A 25,785-nucleotide genomic window follows, 5' to 3' on the forward strand; every position below is an offset into this window, starting at 1 on the left:
TTCCATTTGTGAAACAGATTTCTTCTGTTACTAATCATTATGCAAGAAGTTTTATCTGCATCAACAACATACTAGACATAAAGGATTGTCCATGCTTCAAAAATTATTTATAAGACATGCTTTGGAGATTGGAAAACAACTCCGTCCAATATTCATTTAAGTGTGTCTCTGTTTTTTCAGCCTTGAAGAACAGTTTCATTGCCATAATGAACTAAATGATGAAAACAGTATCTCTTTTCCTTTCAAATAATTTTCAAAACGTGAATAACATAGAGGTCCCTAAATCTGAATACACAGCTTTGCAAAACACGCTATATAATAGAGAAAACAAATATCTTAGAGGTCCATAAGGAAATGTCAAAGAGTTTTGGATAAATGGCATATTATTTCATTTAGGTTAGGTTAGGTTAGGTTAGGTTAAGTTTATTTATAGGCCGCCCTTTTCCCTGAGGGGACTCAGGGCGGCTCACAACTTATATAGGAAGGGGAAACATACAAAGACATATAGGACAATACATAATTAAAAGAGTAAAGCAACATTCATTCAACATTCGGGGGGGGATGGAATATAATCTTTAACCCCAGGCCTGACGGGATAGCCAGGTCTTGAGGGCTGTGCGGAAGGTCTGGAGGGTGGTGAGGGTACGAATCTCCACGGGGAGATCGTTCCAAAGGGTCGGAGCTGCTACTGAAAAGGCTCTCCTCCGCGTAGTTGCCAGTCGACACTGACTGGCAGATGGAACTCGGAGGAGGCCCAATCTATGCGATCTAATGGGTCATGAGGAGGTAATTGGCAGGAGGCGGTCTCTCAAGTACCTAGATCCACTACCATGAAGGGCTTTGTAGGTGGTAAGTAGCACCATGAAGCGCACCCGGAGATCAACAGGTAGCCAGCGCAGCTCGCGGAGGATAGGTGTTATGTGGGCGAACCGAGGTGCACCCACAATCACTTGCGCGGCCGCATTCTGGACTAGCTGAAGTCGCCGGATGCTCTTCAAGGGCAGCCCCATGTAGAGCACATTGCAGTATTCCAGCCTAGAGGTCACAAGGGCCCGAGTGACTGTTGTGAGAGCCTCCCGGTTCAGGTAGGATCGCAACTGGCACACCAGGCGAACCTGGGCAAATGCCCCCCTGGTCACAGCTGACAGGTGGTAATCAAAAGTCAGCTGTGGATCCAGAAGGACTCCCAAGTTGCGAACCCTGTCTGAGGGGTGTAATATTTGACCCCCCAGCCTGAGTGATGGAACACTGGCCAAATTATTGGGAGGAAAACACAACAGCCACTCGGTCTTTTCCGGGTTGAGTACAAGCTTGTTAGCCCTCATCCAGTCTCTAACGGCTTCCAGACCCCGGTTCATCACGTCTACCGCTTCATTGAGTTGGCATGGGGCGGACAGATACAACTGCGTATCGTCCGTGTATTGGTGATATTTTATCCCATGCCTCCGAATGATCTCGCCCAGCGGTTTCATGTAGATGTTAAATAGTAGGGGGGACAGGACCGACCCCTGCGGCACCCCGTATGTTAGGGGCCTAGGGGTCGATCTCTGCCCCCCGACCAACACCGACTGCGACCTGTCCGAGAGGTAGGAGGAGAACCACTGCAAAACAGTGCCACCCACTCCCACCTCCCGCAGTCGTCGCAGAAGGATACCATGGTCGATGGTATCGAAAGCCGCCGAGAGGTCAAGGAGAACTAAGATGGAGGCGTGGCCTCCATCCCTGGCTCTCCAGAGATCATCGGTCAATGCGACCAAAGCGGTTTCTGTGCTGTAACCAGGTCTGAAGCCGGACTGGAATGGGTCTAGATAGCTGGTTTCCTCCAAGGACCGCTGAAGCTGGGAGGCCACCACCTTCTCAACAACCTTCCCAACAAAGGGAAGGTTGGAGACTGGACGGTAGTTGTTAAGGACGGCTGGATCCAGAGATGGTTTCTTCAGGAGGGGTCTCACCACCGCCGCTTTAAGTGCGGTGGGGAAGTGCCCCTCCCGAAGAGAGGCGGTAATAACCGCCTGGATCCAGCCCCGTGCCACCTCTCCACTGTTGGCAACCAGCCAGGAGGGGCACGGGTCCAGTACACAAGTGGAGGCACTCACAGCTCTCATGGCCTTGTCCACGTCCCCTGGGGCAACATCCTGAAACTCAACCCAGCGATGGTCTACCGAATTATCCACCTGTGCTTCGGCTGGATCTGCAGAAGTGGAGTCCAAATCCGACCGAAACAGAGCAACTTTGTCCGCTAAGAACTGGACATAGTCTTCAGCCCTACCCTGCAAGGGGTCCCCCGTATCCCTCCCATTTAGGAGGGACCGGGTTATCCTAAACAGGGCGGCTGGACGGGACTCAGCGGACGCAACCAAGGTGGCAATATAAGATCTTTTTGCTGCCCTAAGTGCCCTGATGTATTCCTTGGTGCAGGTTGTTAGGAGTGCTCGGTTCGAATCGGACTTATCGGACCTCCATAGGTGCTCTAGGCGTCTCCTCCGGCGCTTCCTCTCCCGGAGCTCCTCGGTGAACCAAGGAGGTCTCCGGGATCCGCCACCTCGGAGTGGCTGTAGTGGCGCAATCCGGTCAAGGGACTCCGATGCTGCCAAGTGCCAGGCAGCAACCAGAGTCTCCACCGGACTGTGGGCGAGAGTATCAGGAATAACCCCAAGTTCCGTCTGGAACCTCACAGGGTCCATCAGTCGCCTGGGGCAGAACCACCTGGTCGGTTCCTCCTCCCTACAGTGGGGGTTTGGTCTCCGGAAGTCAAGCCTCAGTAGGCAGTGGTCTGACCACGACAGGGGTATGATTTCGTTACCCCTCAGACCAAGATCACAAGTCCACTGCTCTGAGAGAAATACGAGGTCGAGCATGTGACCCGCAGAGTGGGTTGGGCCCCAAATTACTTGGGTCAAGCCCATGGCTGTCATGGAAGCCATGAACTCCTGCGCCCCATCAGAGTGTTCACCGAGCGAAGGCAAATTGAAATCCCCTGTTGTAATATGGTTCCTTGTGTAGGTGTGTGTCCTCCATGGCCTAGTTCATACTAGGGCCTGCAGAGTCACGCTGAATCACACAGGAGAAAACAAACTCCTAGAAAGCCATAACAACCTGATAGTGAATAACATAACATTCTGAGATGTGCTCTACCATTGACATCCAGGATTTGACCATATATAGAGAGAACTTTCCTGAAGCAGTAGATTAGAAATTGTACTTTTACAGGCTGTTTTTTATCACATGCTATTGCTCCTCCTGCCTTTGTCCTGTCTCAATAAAAGGGGCGCTCAGGTTCCAATCTGGGTCGTCCCATCCCGAGAAAATTTGTCTCCTGTCTTTTCTCAACATTGGCTTCATAGGCGAACAGCGGAAACTTCACATTTTGGTGACCCCGACGTGATCTTCCTGTGTCACCAGCCTTTCACTCATCCCCGACTTGGCAAAGTCTCGCAACCAGGGCCTGCTGTTAGCGAACAGAGCACCCTCCCAATCGTGAGTATGGGCTCAGGTTTCTCGAAGGCTCAGACTGCACACCTGCACGAGCTTCGGGAAATCGTTAAATCGTCTGTTGCAATCGCTCAGGCGACAGGTCATCCGCTTCCCATTCCCCCGAAAAAACATTTCCTCTCTCTATTGGCTTACATCTATGAGAATTGTCCAATTTACCCAGAGAAGGGCTCTCTTAAAGTTTCCTTATGGCTTCAATTGGGTGTTTATTTTCATAAGGAACCTCGAGCCCCGCCAGAAGTTCTCACTACTTGGAGGCTTCTTGTAAGATGCCTTCAAATTCATGAGGAAGGTATGCGGGGGGCTGCTTTTAAGCCCTCGGAATTATCTCCTCCGCGCTATGAGGAGATCGCCTCTCCTGCCTGCCAGGCGATGGCCCTCTCCGAGACCCCTCCACCTCCCCCGGCCCCTCCGGAAGAGAAGGTTTCTCCTCTCCCTTCCGCCCCTTCTCCCGCCCCGCCAGTGTGGCGTAGCGCTCTCCAAGACGCTCTGCGCGATGCTTACAATCAAGGGGACATGGAATTGGCAGAGGATTGTTTCCCTGTAACCTTTCAAACCAATGCGGCTGGGGTGGTTGTGCCTAATTATATCTCAATCCCCTATAGAGCTCTTAAAGATCTTAAGCAAGCAGTTTCTGCCTATGGGGTGCAATCCCCGTATTGCAAAGGACTGTTCCGAAACCTTTTGACAGGGGATCCCTACGTGCTGGAGGATTGGAAACTTCTCCTCGGCATGCTTCTTACCCCCTCTCAGTATACTATTTGGGCCTCCGAATACCTTAAAGAGATTAACAAGGAAGTTGTCAGAGGTCTGCCCAACAATGTTACCGCTCCTCAGTTACAGGGAGGGGCTGGGTTTGAGACAGGGGCTCTGCAGGCCAAGGCCCCCTGGGAAGCCCTTGGAATTCTTTTCACAGATGTTTCACAGAGCAATTGATTTATAGGATCTGAATTGGAAAGAGAATGTGAAGAGAGAGACAGAGAAAGAAATCTGGTAAATGGCGTTTTTTGCATGATTTGCAGGCTGTTAATAAAATTCTCCAACCCGTGGGAGCGCTGCGGCCTCCCCAATCCAAATTTGATTCCCCAAGAATGTGATCTCATGACACTTGTCCACTATTTCTCAGAAACCCGCCCTTTTTGCAGCCCTAATTGCACACCCAGCTCACAGAGCCACAAAAATCCTCTCAAACAGAATTGGCCGCTTTCATCTTGGCCTTTCAGTTATTTGACAAACAACCGTTTAATCTTTATGTGACTCAGATTATAACCTCTTTGTATGAGTCTTATCTCTCTTCTTCTATTGATTCACAACTTTTGTCTCTGTTTCTCACTTTACAAGGTCTTGTCTCCTCTCGCTGTTATTGTTTCCATGTCTCCCATATCTGAAGTCATCAGCCTTTCCCTGGGCCTCTCCAGGAGGGCAATGATGTTGCTGACACTGCGGCATCAGCCCCCCCACCCCATGTCAATGTTTGTTCTGCTATCACACCTTGGGATAGCCACTCTTACTTTCACCAGGATAAAAAAGCGCTCATAAAACCATTTGGCATTACTACAAATGAGGCATCTGCTATTGTTCAGCAGTGCCCCACCTGTAGCCAGCAGGCAAACCCCCTCCCGATGGGAGTTGATCCCTGAGGGACAGAGTGTTGCCAGATTTGGCAAATGCATGTTACGTATTCAGGCTATATTATGGCATCCCCACAAAGGGGTGAAGCCACCAAACATGTTATTAATCATTCTATTCGGACCTTTGCATCGCTGGGACGCCCAAAAGAATTAAAAACAGACAAAAACACCTTACACAGGTGCAGCCTTTGCTGCCTTTTGTAACCAATGGAGCATTGTGCATAAATTTGGCATTCCTTATAACAGCCAGGTTCAGGCGTTGGCTGAGCGCGCCAACCAGACATTAAAACATGCCCTGGACAGATATATTGGCAATAGGGGAAAACGCCCCCTGGCCTCCCAGCAGTGCAACACACCGGCAGCCCACCATCCTCGGCAGCGACTCGTCGTTTTGCAGCTCCACCTACTGCAGACACCTCCCGTCCACCTGCCTACTGTCGCTGCTTGCCTGACTTGACGTGGCGAGGACCTGCTGACCTGATTACCTGGGAAAGGAACTACGCTGCAATCCAGCTAAAAGACAAAGTTCTTTGGATCCCAGGACGGCACGTAAGACCATATGTGCCAAAACCACCTATACAACCACCTACACAAACACAGAAGCCACCTGACCATGACCAACCAGCAGGAACCACAGCTTGAGGCTGTCTCTGTCTCTGACCTGGAACACAGAGCAGAGCACCCTCCACGCTACACTCCCCCGACTGGCTGCTCCATCTTTCGCCGCAGATCCCACTACTATGTGTTTGGTTGAATGCTACCTGTTGTCATTATTTGAACCAGTCCGGACAAATTTAAACCAGTGTGGACAAATTACATAATACCATTCAAACAGTTGGACAAACATACAAAGCCTTGGACTCCTGGTGGGACTGGATGACCTCTTGGTTACCTAATTTTAGCTGGTTGGGAAATGTTTCCAAGACCGTTATAACCCTTGTTGCTTTGCTGATACTGTTGTGTTGCTGTATGCAATGTGTATCCTCTTTAGTAACTATGTGTAAGAATATACTCTCTAGCTTGGCTCCACAGAAGAACATTCACATTGTCAACCACATGGAGTTACATGAACAGTCAACCCCCTTCATGGGGAAAGCTCCCTTCTGCATGCCCAGCAACGAAGAAGGAGACGCTGCCTTTTAAAAAACAAAATCCATTCCGTTGGAATCCATTTCGGATGTGTGTGTGCAGGGCAGTTTCTGCTGTCTGAAACACACATACACAGAGATGCAAAAACATCGCACCAGAAACATCTTTGCGGCCTAAACGGCCAGGACTCACTATGCAGCCTCATGTAACATGAACTATGTGAGCCAGCTACTCCCACACATGCCCTTTCCTCTCCCAATGCCATGCAGCTTATAACTTTCTATTCACCCTTTGCCATGATGTGATTTTCTATTGGTTTATGTGTAGTATGCTGTGATTAGCTCTGTCAGATGAAGAGGGAAAGTCTTTTTGACAAAAAGAAAATAAAAAAGTAGGAGATGTTGTAATATGGTTCCTTGTGTAGGTGTGTGTCCTCCATGGCCTAGTTCATACTAGGGCCTGCAGAGTCACGCTGAATCACACAGGAGAAAACAAACTCCTAGAAAGCCATAACAACCTGATAGTGAATAACATAACATTCTGAGATGTGCTCTACCATTGACGTCCAGGATTTGACCATATATAGAGAGAACTTTCCTGAAGCAGTAGATTAGAAATTGTACTTTTACAGGCTGTTTTTTATCACATGCTATTGCTCCTCCTGCCTTTGTCCTGTCTCAATAAAAGGGGCGCTCAGGTTCCAATCTGGGTCGTCCCATCCCGAGAAAATTTGTCTCCTGTCTTTTCTCAACATTGGCTTCATGGGCGAACAGCGGAAACTTCACAATCCCCCAGGACCATAAGCCTGGGGAACTCAATTTTTATAATAACTGCATAGTCTTGGAAAATAATTTTAGTTTCCCTCTTTTCTCCCTGATTCCCCTTTCACGCCAGCAAGAATTTTCAATATCTATAAAATATAAGTATGATGGACAATAGAAACATAGAAGACTTTTTAGGATCTGAGATATAAGTATGACATTAAAAGTGCTGTAATATAGGCAACAGGATTTATAGTTTTGCTACAAACTGTCTCATATCCCATTCATAGTTAGTGACAAATCCTATAAAGCAATTAGGAATATGACATGCCCATGAACTGCCCATGTCTGACATTGTATTATTTATTTTATTTATTTATTTCCTGCTTTTATTATTTTTACAAATAACTCAAGGCAGCAAATTTATCTTACACACCTTTCTATTTCCCCCACAACAACCCTGTGAGCAGTTTTGGGACTTAAATAATTTAACAACCAGTTGTCTGCCCTAATGATTTCTTCCAACAACCAGTTCACCAAATTTCTCAGAAAATTAACAACCTGTTCTCCCGAAGTGGTGCAAACTGGCTGAATCCCACCACTGCCTGTGAATTGAACTGGGCTGAGAGCAATTGGCCCAGGTGGTTTTCCTGGCAAAGGCTGGACTAGAAGTCATGGTCTCCTGCTTTTTAGCCAATTGCTTCAACCACTAGACAAAACTGGCTCTCTAGTTATCTATGGCTGATTATTAAATGTCTAATTTGGAAAATTAGCTTCAAAATAAGTTTAGGAATTAGATTTCTTTATTTGTACTTCAAATTCTTAATGGGCCACAAGCCCATGTGTCACAAGCAGTATGCAAGTTCAGTTCGAGGAATCCACATTTAAATTAATGTATAGGCGTTACTTAAGCATCATTAAAATACACCAGATGCTACTGTTCTTCTGAGAGTGTTAAACATCTATATTAATGTGGCTAACTTGCTCAAGGGTTGATACATTTTAGAGGGACTTCTGCAATGAATAGAGGATATTACTGATCAGAGAAATTATTTTTGCCCTGGTCTTTATCTGTAGAAGAAAATAATCCCTATATGATCAAAGTTTTGATATTTCTTAGGCTACATGGACGTATACGGTAAAGAAACACCCTCATAGCATTTCAGCTATGAAAATGTTTCTCTAAGTGATTTTTAGGAGAAGTGGATTAGATAAAGTGGAATGTGACTCAAATATCCATAAAAATATTTCACTTATGTTATTTATTTATCAAATTTATTTAGCCACTCATCTTACGAATGTGGAATAGGGTAGGGGACATTAAAGCAGTTTTCAAAAAGCCTAAAACAACTATTAAAAACCACCAAACATACAAATATAAGATATACTGTGGAAGTATGCACTAGCATACTAGTGGGATTCAAAAATTTTTACTACCGGTTCTGTGGGTGTGGCTTGGTGGACTTGGTGTTGCTTGGTGGCCATGGCTGGGTTGGCATGGCCGGGAAGGATACTGTAAAATCTCCATTTTTTTCCCGATCAGCAGGAACTCGGGAGGCAGAGAATAGATGGGGGCAGGGCAAGTCAGAGGTGGTATTGACTGGTTCTCTGAACTACTCAAAATTTCTGCTATCGATTCTCCAGAACTTGTCAGAACCTGCTGAAGACCACCTCTGGTGTCTTCCTATAAATAAGCTCCCCAAAACATGGATAACTTAGTCAGCTATCCTACCTACAATACAATGTCAGCCCTGGTCTTTACTCCTGAAAAAAGCTATGAGTAGCCATGGATTTTGGTTATGATAAATAGAAATATAATCTAATAAGGAGATTAAAAAAATTGAAACCCAGTTTTGCCTAGTAGTTAAGGCATCAGGCTAGAAACTGGGAAGAGACCATATATTCTAGTCTCACTTTAGCCATGAAAGGCTGCTGGGTAACTTTGAGCCAGTCAAAGAGTATTAGATATATTTGCCACCTTGTTTTGTGCATAAAAACAATAAAAGGATATAAATAGATAAGATTCAAGCTTCCATAAATGTAATACAGTTTGTACAACTTTTGATGACTTCTAGAAGATATTAGAAATCTGCTCACAAAAAATATATTAAAATGAAATGTGTGTGTGTGTGTTTGTGTGTGTGTGTGTGTACTTTCTTCTTTTTGCCATGATATTACATCAGTAAGATGATAGGCTATAAAGAATTTTCACTCAGTAGGAGGGGGAAAACTGTGGAGGCATAAAATATAGACTGGAATCCCATGTTAGATAAGTAGGTTTCCATTCACACAAGTTTTTACCCTCATTCTCTTTGTATGCACTTTTCAAATCTATTCTAGAAAGTTTCTCAGGAATAAATTAGTTGAGAAACTGTGAGGAAGGAGAAATGCAATTGCTAGCTGACTCCATTCTGCTATGGGAAGGAACCCCTGAAGCCATAACGTCATGTCCCTTAATTAAACATGAGAAGAGGCGATTAGCCTGTTTCATCTCATTTCATTCCTTACTCTACTATTTTCTGTATCAGGGTCATGAGGGACAATGCTCCATTTATTGGAAGCTCATGTTTTTGCATGTATCTGCTACTGATAGCTTGTACCCGAATGTGTAGAAGTAGACAGCTTGAAAAAAAGTCTATTAAAATTTACATAAAAACCTTATTATATAAATACAACAGAATACTAAAGCAATTTCATTTTAGAGCTGTGGGAAAACAGATTAAATAATTGCAATGCATTTCGAAGTAGGTTTTTGTGATACTGCTTTTAACTCAACCGCTAATGCATCTGCCACATATAAGGGACTTCTAAGTTCTTAATTAAAGCTTTAAATGCTTTTAGAAAATTTAGAACACACAAACATTTCAATATAATCTATAATACAACTTTTTATGTTGTTTTTAAATCAGCATCCTTATAAAAATAAAAAATCAAGGAGGTAAATATTATCACTTTTAAATTGGTTATGTCCGCAGTCCTTTGTTATTTTAGAGGATAATAATGAAGTCTATAGAGATTATAAGTAGCCAATATTTTATTTGAGATTCAGAACAATAAATTTCATCAGGACTCCTAAATCTCAGTCAAGCATTAGAGTAGGTAGTGAGTTAAAGGCTGATTTTTTATTTGCTCAATCTCATGACATAAAATACCATTTGAGTATTAAAACATATACAATATAAAATACCAAGACTTTTTTTCCTTTCTTATTTTTGAGTAAAAAATTGACAGAGCAACTTGGAACCATATCTCTTCTTATAAACTGACTTATTGCAAGTTAATTGCATCCCTATCTGGACTGGAATGCTCTTCTCATAGTAACACAGTAAACACGTCCTATGATCTTCCATTTGGACAGCTCCAAACTGCACACTATGCATGACTGCATTGAAAACCGCCTGGAAACTATAATCTGTCCAGGACATAACTTGTCAAATATCTAGGGTGCTTTCATTTCACCCATATAACATCATTAGTCATTGAACTACATTGATAACAGTCAGCTTCCAGATGCAATTCAAGGTGTTTGGGTGTAGAAGAATTTGGGTGAACATGCGTACAGCTACTGCTATCAACATCAACCGTAACCAAGACTAAGCTTAAACTCAATTCTTACTAGCATGAAATCATTGTGTAGGAATCAGAGTTCATTGCCCTGGCCATTGGGATAATTCTACATAAAGCATCTTCAATAGATGTTTAACTACTGACCCACTGAAGCAGGAACAACCACCACCTGTTCGAATACCTGGTTTTACTATCAAACTGCTCTTGCTCTTGTGAAGTCCCCCCCACCCAATATAGGGATGGATTCTTATAACTTAAAACATTAGTTTGTGTTCACAACTCTGGAATGACAGAGAAAACATACTCTGACCTTATCCAGGGTAATATCTCATTCATAACCACAAATTATTTTAATTTTAATTAATTCACAAACAATTGATACAAACTCAAAGTAAACCATTCCAAACTCAATTGCAGAAAATACGACTTCAACAACAGTGGTCAATGCCTGTTCCTGACCATGAATAGGGCTGTTGAACAAATTCCCTTCAATTTCCATTGTGCATCTTCCAAAAACCTCTTACGGTTCGTGCAGTGAGAGTAGAGCTTGTGTAAATGCATCTATCCCACAGCCTTGGAATCCTAGGTATAGATAGCAAATGTTTCAATAAGGCTATTAGACTCTCACTTTCATAATACCACTGGCTTTTTCATTTTTTTTATCCTGAAGAACAGACCACAGATTTAATAATTGCACCTGATTAAATTATGGAATTCATACATTATAAAGGTTAGGACTCATTACTGCATAATGAGGATGCAGAATGATGTCATGATACATACTGTATGTCATCAATTTGACATTCTTGGTAGTTTGTTTAAGACACTGCTAACCAGACCCATAGTCTGTGGGTCATTTTCAGACAGCACTAATAACTTTTAGAACATTCAATCCATTGAATTTGCGGAGATGATGAAACAGTATATAGAGCAAAGAAGCCAACGTGAGCCACATATGGAAAAGAGATAATTCCACTACGGATGGAGCAAATTGCTCGAAAGGAAAGTCCAATTGCCATAAGAATCTTAATGGTGTCTCATGATTGATCCAGTTATATCTCTCATGACCGAATAAAGAAGAGTAGTAAGGTACCCTGTGTAGATAATTGTTACTGGAGGTACAGAGAGGATGTGGGAATTAGAAGAAGACTATTGTCTCTGGAATTTAATTTCACAGTTTTTGTTAATTTGAGATTTAGGTTGTTATCCAGTTTTATCTCGCAGTTGAACTCTTCTGAATAACAAGGGCCACAAATACAAGCCAATGGATGCATACATTAGTAATTGCAAGCTTTGGAAGCATCAACTGAAACCAGAGGTCTCAAACTCTTCCCCTACTCAGTTTAAAAAATATGCTTTATTCCTTCTGCCTCCTACTTGTCTAGGTCAGCCTTACTCAGCCATTAGACAAAATAAAACCATCTCCCTAGGCACTTAATCTATGGGAGGATTGTATCTTTACTTTCAGATAAAAGAAAAGAAATTTATTTCTCCCAAGATTTAACTTGGCTACTACTTGTCAAAAGACGAAGTTAAAAAATATATATAATTTGCTCTTTGCTTTAATCCCTTCTGCTACAAATAAATTTTGGGGTGGGAGGGGCCTTGAGAAAGAAATCAACAGATAGATAGACAGACAGACACAGACAGATATTGCATATATGGAAAACACAAAATTAGTGCTAGTATTTAATTTTTTTTACTACCAGTTCTGTGGGCATGGCGTGGCTTGGTGGGTCTGGCAGGAGAAAGATACTGTAAAATCTCCATTCCCACCCCACTCAAGGGGAAGGTTACTGTAAAATCTCCATTCACTCCCAATCAGCTAGGACTCAGGAAGCAGAGAATAGATGGGGCAGGGCCAGTCAGAGGTGGTATTTACAGGTTCACCGAACTACTCAAAATTTCTACTACTGGTTCTCCAGAGCTGGTCAGAACCTGCTGAACACCTCTGCACCAGACCCTTTGTAGAATGAATAACAATACATATGTTGATTCAATCTAAATTCCAAAGTATTTTTCATGGCATGGAATCTTGGAAGAGAATCATAAGATAAATTGTTTTGCAAATTTTAATAGATTAGGTAACTGGTTTATACTATAGCAAATCTACCAAGTTCACCTCTCTTCATATCGTGGCTGAAATCTTCGGAATTTCTTTCCTATCTTAAATATATTTAATAAATCTTTAAGTTGCTAAGCCTTATTAATTAGGTTTCTGAATATTGCATCTATTATCTTTCATTAATATACATTGTCCTCTCCTGTATTAATCTAAGCTTCATGAGAATAAGAAATAACTGACACCCTTAGATTAGGATTAAGTTAAATGCCAAAAAGTAAACCAACACAAAACCATATTGTATGAGATTTCCAGTCAGTCAAATTGTATAATTCCTTTTAGACTAACGCCTACTGTCTTGCCATTCTATTGGTTTCTTTTAAATGATGACCTAATTTTAATCACTTTAAAGATATAAGAATAATATAGAAATGGCTTGGTATTGCCTTCTTTGGAGATTTTTTTAAAAAATTCAGTCTAGCTTACAACCCTCTCGATTTACTGGTGCTTAGCTATTATTGTCAGCTATGGTAATACTCATCGTAACAATCAATTCCACTTTAGAGAAGAGAGCAAAAGGACATGTCATAGAAAAAGAAAAAAAGAGCAAACAAAAGTAGCAGGCATGTCTGAAAGAAGTCATCCATATCAATCAACTAGAGGAAATCATCTTCTTTTGGCACAGTAGCAATAGCAATAGCAGCTAGACTTATATACCGCTTCATAGGGCTTTCAGCCCTCTCTAAGCGGTTTACAGAGTCAGCATATTGCCCCCATAGTCTGGGTCCTCATTTCACCCACCTCGGAAGGATGGAAGGCTGAGTCAATCTTGAGCCGGTGAGATTTGAACCGCTGAACCGCAGGCCTGAATTGTTGCTCATAAACCAGTTTGATGCATGCGCGTAGCCAACGACCTATGATGGAAGATGATACTTTTCTGCCCATTGAAGTGGGATGGAATGAAATGAAGAACGATTCCGACTTGCGAAAGGAGACTGTCCTCTTTTTGTAAACCCGCACAGTGCGGCGCACATCCAGTTTGTGCCAGACACACTCTCTGGGATGACTGGGGTGCCGGCAGAAGTCGGAGAGGATCACCTCCTGCGTTTTGTGGAATAAGTTGTTAATTTTTGGTAGAAATGCTGGATCCAATCACAGAATGACCAAATGTATAATACAAAGGTCCTCTCTAACGGCGAGTGCAGCCAGTTTCAAAATTCTGCACGCTGAGGTGATAGCTATGAGAAAGGCAGTTTTGAATGACAAATGCCGTAGACTAACCAAGCGAATTGGTTCAAATGCCAGCAATGTTAGAGTCTGCAAGACAATTGACAAGTCCCAAGTTGGGTAACGGTGTACCGTCGGAGGGCATAGGTTGGTAGCCCCTTTCAGGAAACTGTGAACCCTTGGATGTCTGCTGAGCAGTTGAGAATCGTCTCTGGACAAGATGGTGGCCAGGGCCGCCGTCTGTTTCCGAAGGGTGTTGAGGGCAAGGCCTTATCAAAGCCCTCCTGGAGGAAGTCCAGGATTTGCGGAATTGTCGCAGCTGTAGCAATGATGTGATGGGAGTGACACCAGGAGGAGAAGCTGGTTCATGTTGCATCTTAGATCCGCACAGTAGAAGGTCTCCTGGATGCCTGGATGGTGTGGATGACCTTGTCAGAGAAGTTGTCCTGCCTCAGGAGCTCCCCCTCAAGTGCCACATGGTGTATTGAAGCCATTGAGGGTCCGGGCGAGGGATGGCCCCCTGTCTGAGGGAGATCTGCTCCTGAGGAATGTGCCAGTGCTTGGTCACTGACAGACTGACAAGGTCGGTGAACCAGGACCTCCTCGGCCCGTGCGGAGCGACGAGCAATACCTCAGGGCCCTCCAGTAGGATCTTCCTGAACACTTGAGGTATCAGTGGAAGGGGCGGGAACGTATACAACCATCCCGGAGGCCAATGGCATCGAAGAGCGTCCGTCCCTTTGGAATCTTGAAAGGAACCGGGGAAGCTGAGTGTTCTCGGGACTGGCAAATAGGCCTAAAATCAGAAGACCGAATCTCTGTGTCAGCTGGTAGAACAGAGATGGATGGAGCTGCCATTCTGAGATGCTGATGGTCATTCTGCTCAGCCAGTGTGCTGTCACGTTGTCCTCCCCGGAGATGTGGTCTGCCCTCAAGGATTCGAGGTAGCACCCTGTCCATTGTCCTCCACCTCGGGCATCAGGGCTGTTGATCAAGTTCCCCCCCCTGATGATTGATGTAGGCCTTGGTGGCGATGTTGTCCGTCAGAATGAGGACATGATGGCCCTCGATGAATCGAAGGAAGTGGCGCAGGGCTAGTCTGGCGGCTCTGTTTATGTTGTGGGCAAGCTCTGCCTGCAACCATCTGCCTTGTGTCACATGTGTCTATAGGTGGGTGCCCCAGCCATATAAGCTGGCATCTGTTGTTATGACCAGGCGCTCTGGTTCCTTGAAGAGGGACCCCCTCATTAGTGCTGAGGATTGTCACCACCCAAGCGACCGAATTGCTCTTGGGGGAATGCTGATCACCCTCATGGAGTTGCTGGCTTTGCGCTGCTGCATGTGAAGAAGAAACCATTGAAATTCTCATGCATGCTGCCATGCCCACGGAACTACAGTGATGCACGTGATCAGCTTCCCCAGTAGCTGAGATAGAGTCACTAGAGGTGCTGACCTGGATTTCCTGATCTGGCATACAAGGGATGTGATACTGTCCCTCCGCTCCTGTGGGAGGAAGACCCTGCAGTCTCTGGAGTCGATCACAGTGCCCAGTGTTGAATCCTGGAGGTAGGCTCCAAGTGACTCTTCTCCAGATTGATGGAGAACCCGTGTTGCTGTAGTGCATGGATGGTGGTGTTGAGATCCTACCATGCCCGCTGCCTGGATGACAACATTAATAGAATGTCGTCCAGGTAACAAACGATCCTTACTGGACGAGATCTGAGATGTGAAGCGACAGCAGCCAGAAGTTTGGTGAACGTCCTGGGTGCCGATGATAGGCCAAAGGGAAGAGCCTTGTATTGGTAATGCTGGTTTGCAAACTGGAACCTCAGAAACTTGCGATGCACTGGATGAATGGGAATGTGCAGGTACGTTTCCTTCAGATTGATTGAGGTCACCCTGCCTGATGCAACCCAAGATGGTCTGGAGTGATTGCATCTTGAAGCGCTTGTATGCTATATGGATGTTGAGTTTCTTGAAGTCAAGTGTGGCTCTCACCCCTCCCAAGGCTTTTGGAACTAGAGAGGATTGAGTAGAATCCTCTGCCCTCTTGACCCCGGGGCACCTGCTCTATGGCCGCTATGTCCAGTAGATGCCGGATCTCCGCCTGCATCAATTGTCGCTTGTGAGTCGATTTCGGGAGAGGGCAGCGGATGAAGGTCCAGGGAGGAAGGGAAAGGAAGTCTAAGTTAAGGCCATGACAGATCGTGTTCAGTACCCAAGCGTCCATCATTATCTCCTCCTACTGGTCAGCATAAAGCTGTAGCCGACCCTCAATGGGAGGCAACCGGTGATGGTTACTTGGCTCTGCGAAAGGAGCGGTTGGAAACTTTCAATCCAAGGGGAAAAATAAAAAACCTAATGCTTCCTAATCAACACACTAAACGCAAAAATAAGAAAAGAGGCTACAGTAAACTCTTTGGAGAGTCCAACTTGCTCTCCAAGAACTGGAGCTCCCCAACTGCGTTCTTTTAGGACGACTTAGTTTTTTAAAACTGAGCTTCTGAGGGGAGCAGGAGGCGTGGCTACACAATATTTAAATTCAGTCCTTGGGCAGCAAACTGAAGTTAATCCATGCTTGGACACTCTAAGCAGCGCCTAGGAGAAAAACAGATCTTTCTGACTTTTTTTTCTTACCATGCAAGTATTGTTAGTGCTCTATGTCTATGTTACATATACTGTGCTCATGCAAGCAAATATGAGCAATTTCTGCAATTTTCCTTTGCTTGTGCAAATAATACATCTACAAAGCAATGCTGAATTTTGGGGAAAAATTGCCTTTTCTCTGAAACTTTCACCATAACAGTATTATTTGTATGCTTAGCACAGAGAAGGGCTGTATATGCAACCCAGAAGCAACTATGTTTGCTCTTGCCATTCTCTTCTTCAATATTTACTATCACGATCTGTATTCTGTTAATAAGTAATTATCTCTTTGTAAAGTATACTAGGGTAGTTGTTGACAAGGACAAGGGGGGACGACGACAAAGAATGCCTCTCCTGACTTAGCAAAGGTGCTTGCTTAATTTTGAAACTGCCATGGTAAAGTGATTATAAGGAATGCTTTATAGATGTCTATTTAACAGCTTTCTAGGTAGATAGGTGGGTGGGTGGGTGGGAGGGTGGGTAGGTAGGTAGGTAGGTAGGTAGGTAGGAAGAGATAGAGCGAGAACAAAACCAAATGTGAACCTTGAATTAGGATAGCAGAGAAATACTATGTGACTTTACATTTTACATCTGCAACACTTATCCATTCTTGACTAAATTGCTAAAATCATTAATCAGAATTAGTCGAAGTTTTTTTCACAGCCAAAACGAATATCTTTACTTCCAGTTAAACTAAGAAAATGTTAATCTGAAAATTTTATAATTGGAAAAACTATACAGCTGAATAAAAACAAGGAAGGGACCAATTCATTGGCTAATCTGAGCTGTTGCCCTGAAGAACATATATTTTAAAGCGCCAATGTAAAATTCATCACATTTCAGTAGACTCTCCTATTTTCCTCTGCAAGACTTGTTAAAGTCTACCTCAAAAGACGGAAAGCCTGATTCCTTCTCAAAAGATATATACAGACATATAGAAATATAGATACAGATACAGTAGATATAGGTATAGGTATAGAGATAGAGATGGAGGTATGTGAACGGACTGTGTCTCTCATTCACAAATGTGTTTCAGGTCACATGAGATCTTTCTGCTCCATAACATTTACCAGCACTTACATAGCTTCAGAGATATCAATAGCACTTAGATTTATATGCCACTTCACAGTGCTTTATACCCCTCTCTAAGCGGTTTACAGAGTCAGCTTCTTGCCCCCAACAATCTGGGTCTTCATTTTATCAACCTTGGAAGGCTGAGTCAACCTTGAGCTGTTCAGAATTGAACTCCTGATGTGAGTAATTAGTTTACCTGCAATATTGCATTCTAACCACTATGCCACAATGGCTTCTATCCAAGTAAGAAAATCATTCAGAACTAGGAATTATACTGCAAAGTGGCATTGGAGCAGTGCTGCAGTTCAGCTGGTTCTATCTGGTTGGGGGGAACAGGTAGTGGTGGCAGCGGGAGGCTTTGCACACCCACCTGGACGTCATTACGTCCTGTTTTTGACACTGTGAGCATATGCAGATGGTCCTGCACATGCGCGGAGGTGGCACATGTGCTCACATTTGCGAGTTGGTAGTGAAGGTAAATTGATTTCACCCCTGCATTGGAGTTATCTCATTTGATCCCTGCAATATAAACAAAGCTTGGGGGAAAAGCATGTCCCTCGCTCAAAACTAGGGGAGTATAACAGCCTGCATAGAGATATACTGTAGGTTGACAAAAAGATAACCAATCTACAACTGCCACCACCATAAAATATTATCTATTTGGGAAAGATGTACCCAAAAAGTGAGAAAGTTAACTATCTACATGTCTGTGTGTCTACATATAGGCTGCCCACATAATGTGCATAGTAAATTAGTATATATTGTTAAAGTATAACCTAGGAAGTGTTCTTCACAATACTTGCATATTATAAAAAAAAGATGTGAATGGTAGCAAATGTAAATTTTGCAGACATTTTTCTTTTCTTAAAAAAACATTAATCACAAAATGATGGAATGAAATAATACATGAAAAAACATTACTATTTTTAAAATGTAATAAGTAATATAAAGCCATTTAATGGTAATCTTCATGCCTCTATTCAGATGTATCCTACATTCTCAAATAATGAATGACATTTCTTTAAATACTGAATATTGATGAGAGGTGGTTCATTTTCTCGGCTTCAGATTGGTTTAGAGCAGTGTTTTTCAACCTTGGCAACGTTAAGACGTGTGGACTTAAACTCCAAAGGCTGCTGGCTGGGGGACTCTGAAAGTTGAAGTTTACATATCTTAATTTTGCCAAGGTTGAGAAACATTGAATTAGTGAAATTATTTGAGAATCTTCTTCCCTGAATACCCCTTACCAGATATTTTTCAAATGAATGGAATGGAAGCCATTACAAATATTTAATTCCTAAGAGTAACAACAGGCCTGTCACCAGATTTAAATTTTTTTATTCTTATTGATTGTATTGATTGTAATCAAGTATTTTACTATTAATATATTCTCTCTTTCTCTTTGCAATTACTCCTAAATTTTAGATGTGAAACAGTTACAACAAACATCATATTAGATGAAACATTTTCAGCTGTACAACGAAAGGAGCTGTACAATATAAGTGTACTTCAAATATATACTTCTAAGTACCAAGGGGATTTTATAAAATTAATCAAGAACATTGTCTTAATTGATCAATCTGTATTTAATTAACCATTAAGGTCAACTATCCTAGCATAATTATTCCTTTTAGATTGCTCTCATTCCAGACATTTATATGGAAGATCTTGATGGATTCTAACAATTAACAACAACAAGAAAGCAAAGCCTGTAGGCTTGAGGGTTTTATTTTTTTTTAATGTACAATAAGTACTAAATCCAAGCAGCAAAAACCTATTAAGATATGCTCTTGCCTACAATTTTCAATCAGGTACTATATTGTTCAGGGAGGCTGAGTGACAGCATAAGCACTATACAAGGGCTGCAGTGTATTCATTCGTTTTGTTCAAGACAGACGTGAGAACATAAAGTATTCAACTTGAGGTCTTGATTTAGCAAAGCAAGGAACACGCTGGGTTCAGAGAGGTGGATGCCAGAGCTCCTTTGCTCTGTGAAGCAGCGATGATTCCCATGGATTTACAAGGTAGCATGCAAAAACCCCACAAAGCCACCTTAGTATAATTGCACTTCTTACTTGGAGGCAGATCCGTCACTTTGGGAATGTGGAAACATTCACGAAGGTGTTTTAGCTCATCTTCTTCATCTAAGTGCAGAGCGACTTTCTTATCTACCGGACTGCACGCTAGTTCGAAAGCAATTGTTTCTATAATGCTTGCTGGTGAGACATGAGAAGGCAGATCCATTTTCAAGGAACACATTTCTCATTCTAAAGACAGAGAGACAAAGGGAGAGAGAAAGAAATCTCCATTTAGACACTATGTCATGCATATGGGCTAATGTCTGATGTGAAGATTATAGTTATGTATGAGCAGCCAACTACAAGCTTTTAAAAATGAAAAGCTTAGCAGTGTGAGAGAAAAGTGAGAAACTCTCAATTCCAGCATTTTTCAAGGCAGCAGACTGCTGTAGCCTTGAAGCTATTAGTTTTAAATATAATCTTTCCCCCATAAAGCTCTATATCAGCAATTTCTCTGTTCTACCACTGCTTCAACAGCAGTAACAAATTCTATAGTGTTGTTCACACTTGCGGATTCGGAAAGCTGCCGGCAGCATGATTGCTTCCACAATCTGTGCTCCTGAAAATAGCAGGTGTATCACCACATTTAAACTGACGTTTTTCAAGCTCAAGCCGCCTTTATGCTCCTTGGCATCTTCATTTACAGAAGCTAAGAATATAGAAATATATAGATTGGAAGGAATAACTACAGATGGGCAATCTCAGACTTCCATAAGGTTAATGTTAAGGTTCCCCTCGCACATATGTGCTAGTCATTCCCGAATCTAGGGGGCGGTACTCATCTCAGTTTCAAAGCCAAAGAGCCAGCGCTGTCCGAAGAAGTCTCTGAGGTCATGTGGCCGGCATGACTAAATGCTGAAGGCGCACAGAACGCTGTTACATTCCTACCAAAGGTGGTTCCTATTTTTCTACTTGCATTTTTACATGCTTTCAAACTGTAGGTTGGCAGAAGCTGGGACAAGTAACAGGAGCTCACTCCATTACACGGTGGTAGGGATTCGAATCACTGAACTGCCAACCCTTAAGAGAAGCTTCACTGTTCAGATTGGGAGCATCACAGGCTTTCGGAGGCATCGATGCTCCTTCCCGAACCAAAAGAATGGTTTTCCACTTGGAGACCACTTCTAGATTTTGTGTTCATAAAAACAGAAAAAAAACCTTTGATTTTTGGTTTTGATGATCAGAATGTTGCTTAGAAACAGCGAGTATTGTTGACTGGCATAGTTGCAGTCTCAATATTACTTTGTACTTTTAATTTTTACTAATTACTACAGGTAGTCCTCGACTTACAATAGTTCATTTACCAACCGTTCAAAGTTAAAAAGTTAAAAAATGTAATATCCCTCTTCACCCAAGTGCCTATAAAAGAAGCCTTGACAGCTTTCCAGAACAAACACAACCCCCCCTAAACACATCCCGGACCTGACCAACCACTGCCTAACCAACACATACTTCATCCATAATGGACAAAGATACAAACAGATAGAAGAAGCACCCATGGGATCACCCCTCTCACCCGTCATCGCAAATTTATACATGGAACATTTTGAAATTAACACCTTATATAAATCTAAACACAAACCCAAACTCTGGCTTAGATATGTTGATGACACTTTTGTGATTTGGCCACATGGGAAAGAAAAACTGGACGACTTCGTCACACATCTCAACAGCCTAAACCCCAAAATACAATTCACTATGGAAATAGAAGCAAACAACCAACTTCCCTTTCTGGATGTCCTAACCTACAAAAAAACCAATGGCTCCCTAGGACACACCATCTACCGGGAAAAAAAAACAACGCCAACCGCTACTTAAATGCACATCACCACCCTGCACAAATCAACTCTGTAGCCAAGACCCTCATCTCCAGAACCAAATGCCTAGCCAACAAAGACCACCTGAAAACTGAATTACACACTCTCACAAACGTATTAATCTCCAACGGTTCCAAAGAAAAATAATTACCAACCTGATTCAAAGGGAGATTCCCTCAAAAAACCAAGACATGGAACAGGATAACTGCATCGCCCTTCTCCCTTACATAAAAGGCACCACAGATAAAATCAGCAAAATTCTCCACAAACACAATATCAAGACAGCCTTCAACACTCACCAAAAAATAGCCAACATCTTAAGAAACCCCAAAGAAAAAAATCCAGCTAGAAAACAAAGGAGTCTATGAAATACCATGCAAAATCTGCCCTGCAACATACATAGGACAAACAAAAAGGAGAATAAATGCATGTGTCGCAGAACACAAGAAGACAGTAAGAAAAAAAAGAAAAAACTTACTCCCTTTTCCAGCACCTTAAAGCTACAGGACATGAAATTAATTTTAAAGGAACCAAATTAATCCAAAACAGAACACTTCAACAAGAGAATAATTATGGGAGCTATCGAAATACAGGAACACCCCCACAACATGAATAAACGTGACAATACCGCCCGCCTACCAGACATCTGGAAACCAGCCCTAGTCAACAAACAAACCTCACCCACCACCCAAGCCGTTACAACATAAAACAACAACGGACACACAGCCAGCACCAATCTACCAATCATGATACAACCACACAACCAATCAATCCACTTACTGAAACAAAGCCAGCACTCCACACACTTCCACCAAAATTTATAGAAAGACGGCAGTTTCGACCATGTTTTAAGCCCAAAACATCAGCCTGAAGATGGCGAGCGATACCTCGCCAAAACGTTGCCAAGACAATCTCAATCTTACATGGGAAAAGACCCAAATACAACAAGACCAGCATACCTACACCCGTGAAAATCTATGAATATATATTCAATACTGCAATAAACCAGAATGATAATCTTAGTACAGTACAATAACCAATAGAAACATTTCCTAACATAATTTTAATACACATGTGGTAAATAACGTGGGCCAAAAATATTTCTGCAAAAAGCTTTATTAGAGCCTCTAGACCAGGGGTGTCAACTGAACACCTGCAGGCCAAAAAACTGCAAATCCGGCGTGCAGGGTGCTGGCTGGCAGAGGGCTGCAGGAGGCCGTCACGGCCAAAAACGGAGTCTTGATTAATGTTGTTGAGCTGACCATGCCCACCCCAGCCATACCCACACCCCTGGTCCCTCAGGTCAAACAACCCTGGTGCAGCCCTCAAGGAAATCAAGTTTGACAACAGTGTTCTAGACATATAGACATTTGATTCCAGAAAATCTAAGACCATAGTTGCATTATCAAGCTAAGTATACAGGAACATGAACTGTATTTAAGTTATTCCAATAACTGGATGTTCCCATATGTATGACCCAGAAGTCTAGTTATTTACCAGTAATTTAAACTGATTAATTACCGAAAACTTCCACCAATGTAGGGAAGGACAAAAAAAGAGATAGGGATAAGCTAGGGGAGATCTAGAACCACACTAATTGCAACATTTGGATACAGAGCAGGAGAAAGCGGAAAATTAGGAAGGCATGCTCAACTATTGCAGCCATCTATGAGGGACATCATCAAAGTGAGGTCTAACTGCTTTGATATTTCCAAATTAAGAGATGATATTTTAAATATGCAAAAGACAAAAGAAATTCACGTTATTGTAACTTTACTCATCAAAAGTTCTAAAGTAAGTTTCTCATAAGTAAAAACTGCAAAATTACATACCACACAAAATACTTGCAATTAACAGTGCTTAAGAGCAAAGAAATAAAGGAAGGTAAAAGAGAGAAAGGGAAGAAAAAGCTCAGTCTTTCAACTCCGCAGTCTTTGAACTCAATAAAATGGAATTGCAAGTTTGCTATTTAAAAAAGTGAACACTCTGCTGGGTCATTCAAGGCAAAGGCAAAATAAACTTGAATATCAACATAGATCTGAAAATGAAACAAATTTTAAAAACCCAACAATGTGTGCAAGTAAACAAGAGTAGATTTAATACTAGACTCTGAGCAACAACATAACCTGCCAGAGTCAACATGTAGGAGAGATGAGTGACATAAAAATTAAATAAATAAACAAATAAATATAAACGATCCATCAAATAACCGAAAGAGATGAGAGTACGTAGAGACTCTTCTACTTCATTGAAAATGAGTAATAAGAAACATAGATTAAAAACAATGAGAAACCTTATTACACATAGCTAATTAACTCAGACAATACATGACTTTTATAATCAAGAGTGTCAAATGCTGTACACAAATTTAGCAGCAGTTATTTTTTCTTAGCCACCAGCAAAATTACTGGCCTGTAGCAAAGCCATAAAGACCTAGATTTTCCCCTAGGCACGAGAGATAGGAATGATGATCTGGAATAGATATATCTAATAGCTTCATATTTTTTATTGACTCTCAAAGTACTTTTACTTGATTTTTTTTCTTTTAATGAATGTCTCAGTTTTTATGTTCACCATACAGAGTTTCTCAGATAGATGGGCAGCCAAACTAAATGTCTAAAGAAATAAACAATGTGGACAACAGAATTAATGTCAGCTCAGTTTCCCATGTAAAATGCATAGACCTGGTTACAATTCCTGGCTATTCTCATCATTATCTTTGTATAATTATACATCCTTACACGCCCCCAATTGGTAATTCTGCCTTTAAGTCTCAATAGTTTCCCGTTATAAGTGTATTTCATGTTCCCTCTCCAATTTTTCCATGTCTTGGATTAGATTACCTTTAGTTGTCTATAAATGGCAAACCTCACTGTTCAATATTCATTTCAATTCCCTTAATCTATTGTATAGAATAACAAACAGTAAACATCTCACTTTATTTCATCATCTTAAAAGTTCTATGTATATCCATGTTTCATATATTTTAACCCATGCTTAGTTGTCCTCTGTTGTCGTTTCCAGCCACTCAGTTTAATCATCATGTATAAAAGTAAATGGCAAACCTCTGCTTTACAACCTCCCCATGTCAGTTTCATATTTATCCACATTCCATATAGTTTGGGCTTTATTTAGTTGTCTTTCCATTATTATATTCAACCAGTTAGCAACTCCATTTTATTGTCATGCTTCTGTAAGGAAATTTAAGGAATACTGTTAAAATATCGGTTTAAGATTAAGTGTAATGAAAATCAAAATAATGACAACAGGCATAGAAACATTAGAATCAACAATGAAGATCAATAAGCACTGAGTTGAATAAAGTGCAAAGGGCTACTTAACTATACTGTATATGGTCAAATGAGAAGAAATAGGGTCAAGAATGAATGAATTCACAGTGAAAATGGTTTATATGCAAAAATAAAGGACTATCAATAAAGCAATATACTGAGATGGCTTGATCACAAAGAGAAAGGACGTTGGTCTTACCTGAACGTCTATTTTCTGAGGGGAGGAGGGAATGGTCACATGTGGTTTTATCACAGCCTGATTGGTCCAAGACTGAGAGGAAATCTATAAATACTGGTGCCTATCCACTGTTAGCCCAGATTCTCGAACATGAACGGTACAACTGAAACGACAAAAAAAAAGAACACAACAAACCCCGGGAACGCCCGGGCCCTCCCCTTGGCCCCAATTGACAGAACTCAGGGCGGGTCGTGACCATTCCCTCCTCCCCTCAGAAAATAGTTCAGGTAAGACCAACGTCCTTTTTCCAGAGTGGGAGGAGGGAATGGTCACATGTGGGACATACCCAAGCTAAGGTCCCAGGGAGGGAAAGAAACACTAGGGCCCAAGGGGAGCCTCAGCCGCCACCCCCTGCAGAACTCTCCGACCGAAGGACGCGTCCGCCGACGCAAAGGCATCCAGATGATAGTGCCGGATGAAAGAGGTCGGGGAAGCCCAGGTGGCCGCACGGCAGATGTCCTCAAACGGGGCCCTCGTGGCCCACGCCGCCATGGTTGCGGCGCTCCTGGTGGAGTGAGCCGTGATCCCTGACGGGGCCAGAAGCCCCGAGACCACGTAGGCCTCTGAAATGGCCTGACGCAGCCAACGGCCAATGGTAGCCGAAGACATCCTCGAACCCAGCGACCCGGGCTAGGAGACGAACAAGGCCTCTGACTTGCGGACATCCTTGGTCCGCCGGAGGTAGATCCGCAGAGCGCGGCGGACATCTAACCGATGCCAGAGGTGTTCCCTGTCATTGGCCGGGCCTGGGCAGAAGTCGGGCAGGACGATCTCCTGGGCCTTGTGAAAGGGAGTATTCACCTTCGGGACGAA

The 25,785-nt window shown here is 42.6% G+C and overlaps 1 protein-coding gene across 4 annotated transcripts in view; it reads right to left on the reverse strand.

The window, feature by feature from the left end:
- The window catches only part of KYNU (kynureninase), a 146,464-nt gene that overhangs the window by 107,310 nt on the left and 13,369 nt on the right, over window positions 1-25,785 (reverse strand). For all 4 annotated transcript variants that reach the window (XM_032211771.1, XM_032211754.1, XM_032211779.1 and 1 more), the window contains one exon: window positions 19,625-19,816. In XM_032211771.1, the coding sequence (XP_032067662.1) occupies window positions 19,625-19,808 (184 nt within the window). In that variant the 5' untranslated portion in view covers window positions 19,809-19,816. The remainder of the gene's footprint in view (window positions 1-19,624; window positions 19,817-25,785) is intronic.

This window comes from Thamnophis elegans, chromosome 1 (genome assembly GCF_009769535.1).
Source record: "Thamnophis elegans isolate rThaEle1 chromosome 1, rThaEle1.pri, whole genome shotgun sequence".
Classification (NCBI taxonomy): Eukaryota; Metazoa; Chordata; class Lepidosauria; order Squamata; family Colubridae; genus Thamnophis; species Thamnophis elegans.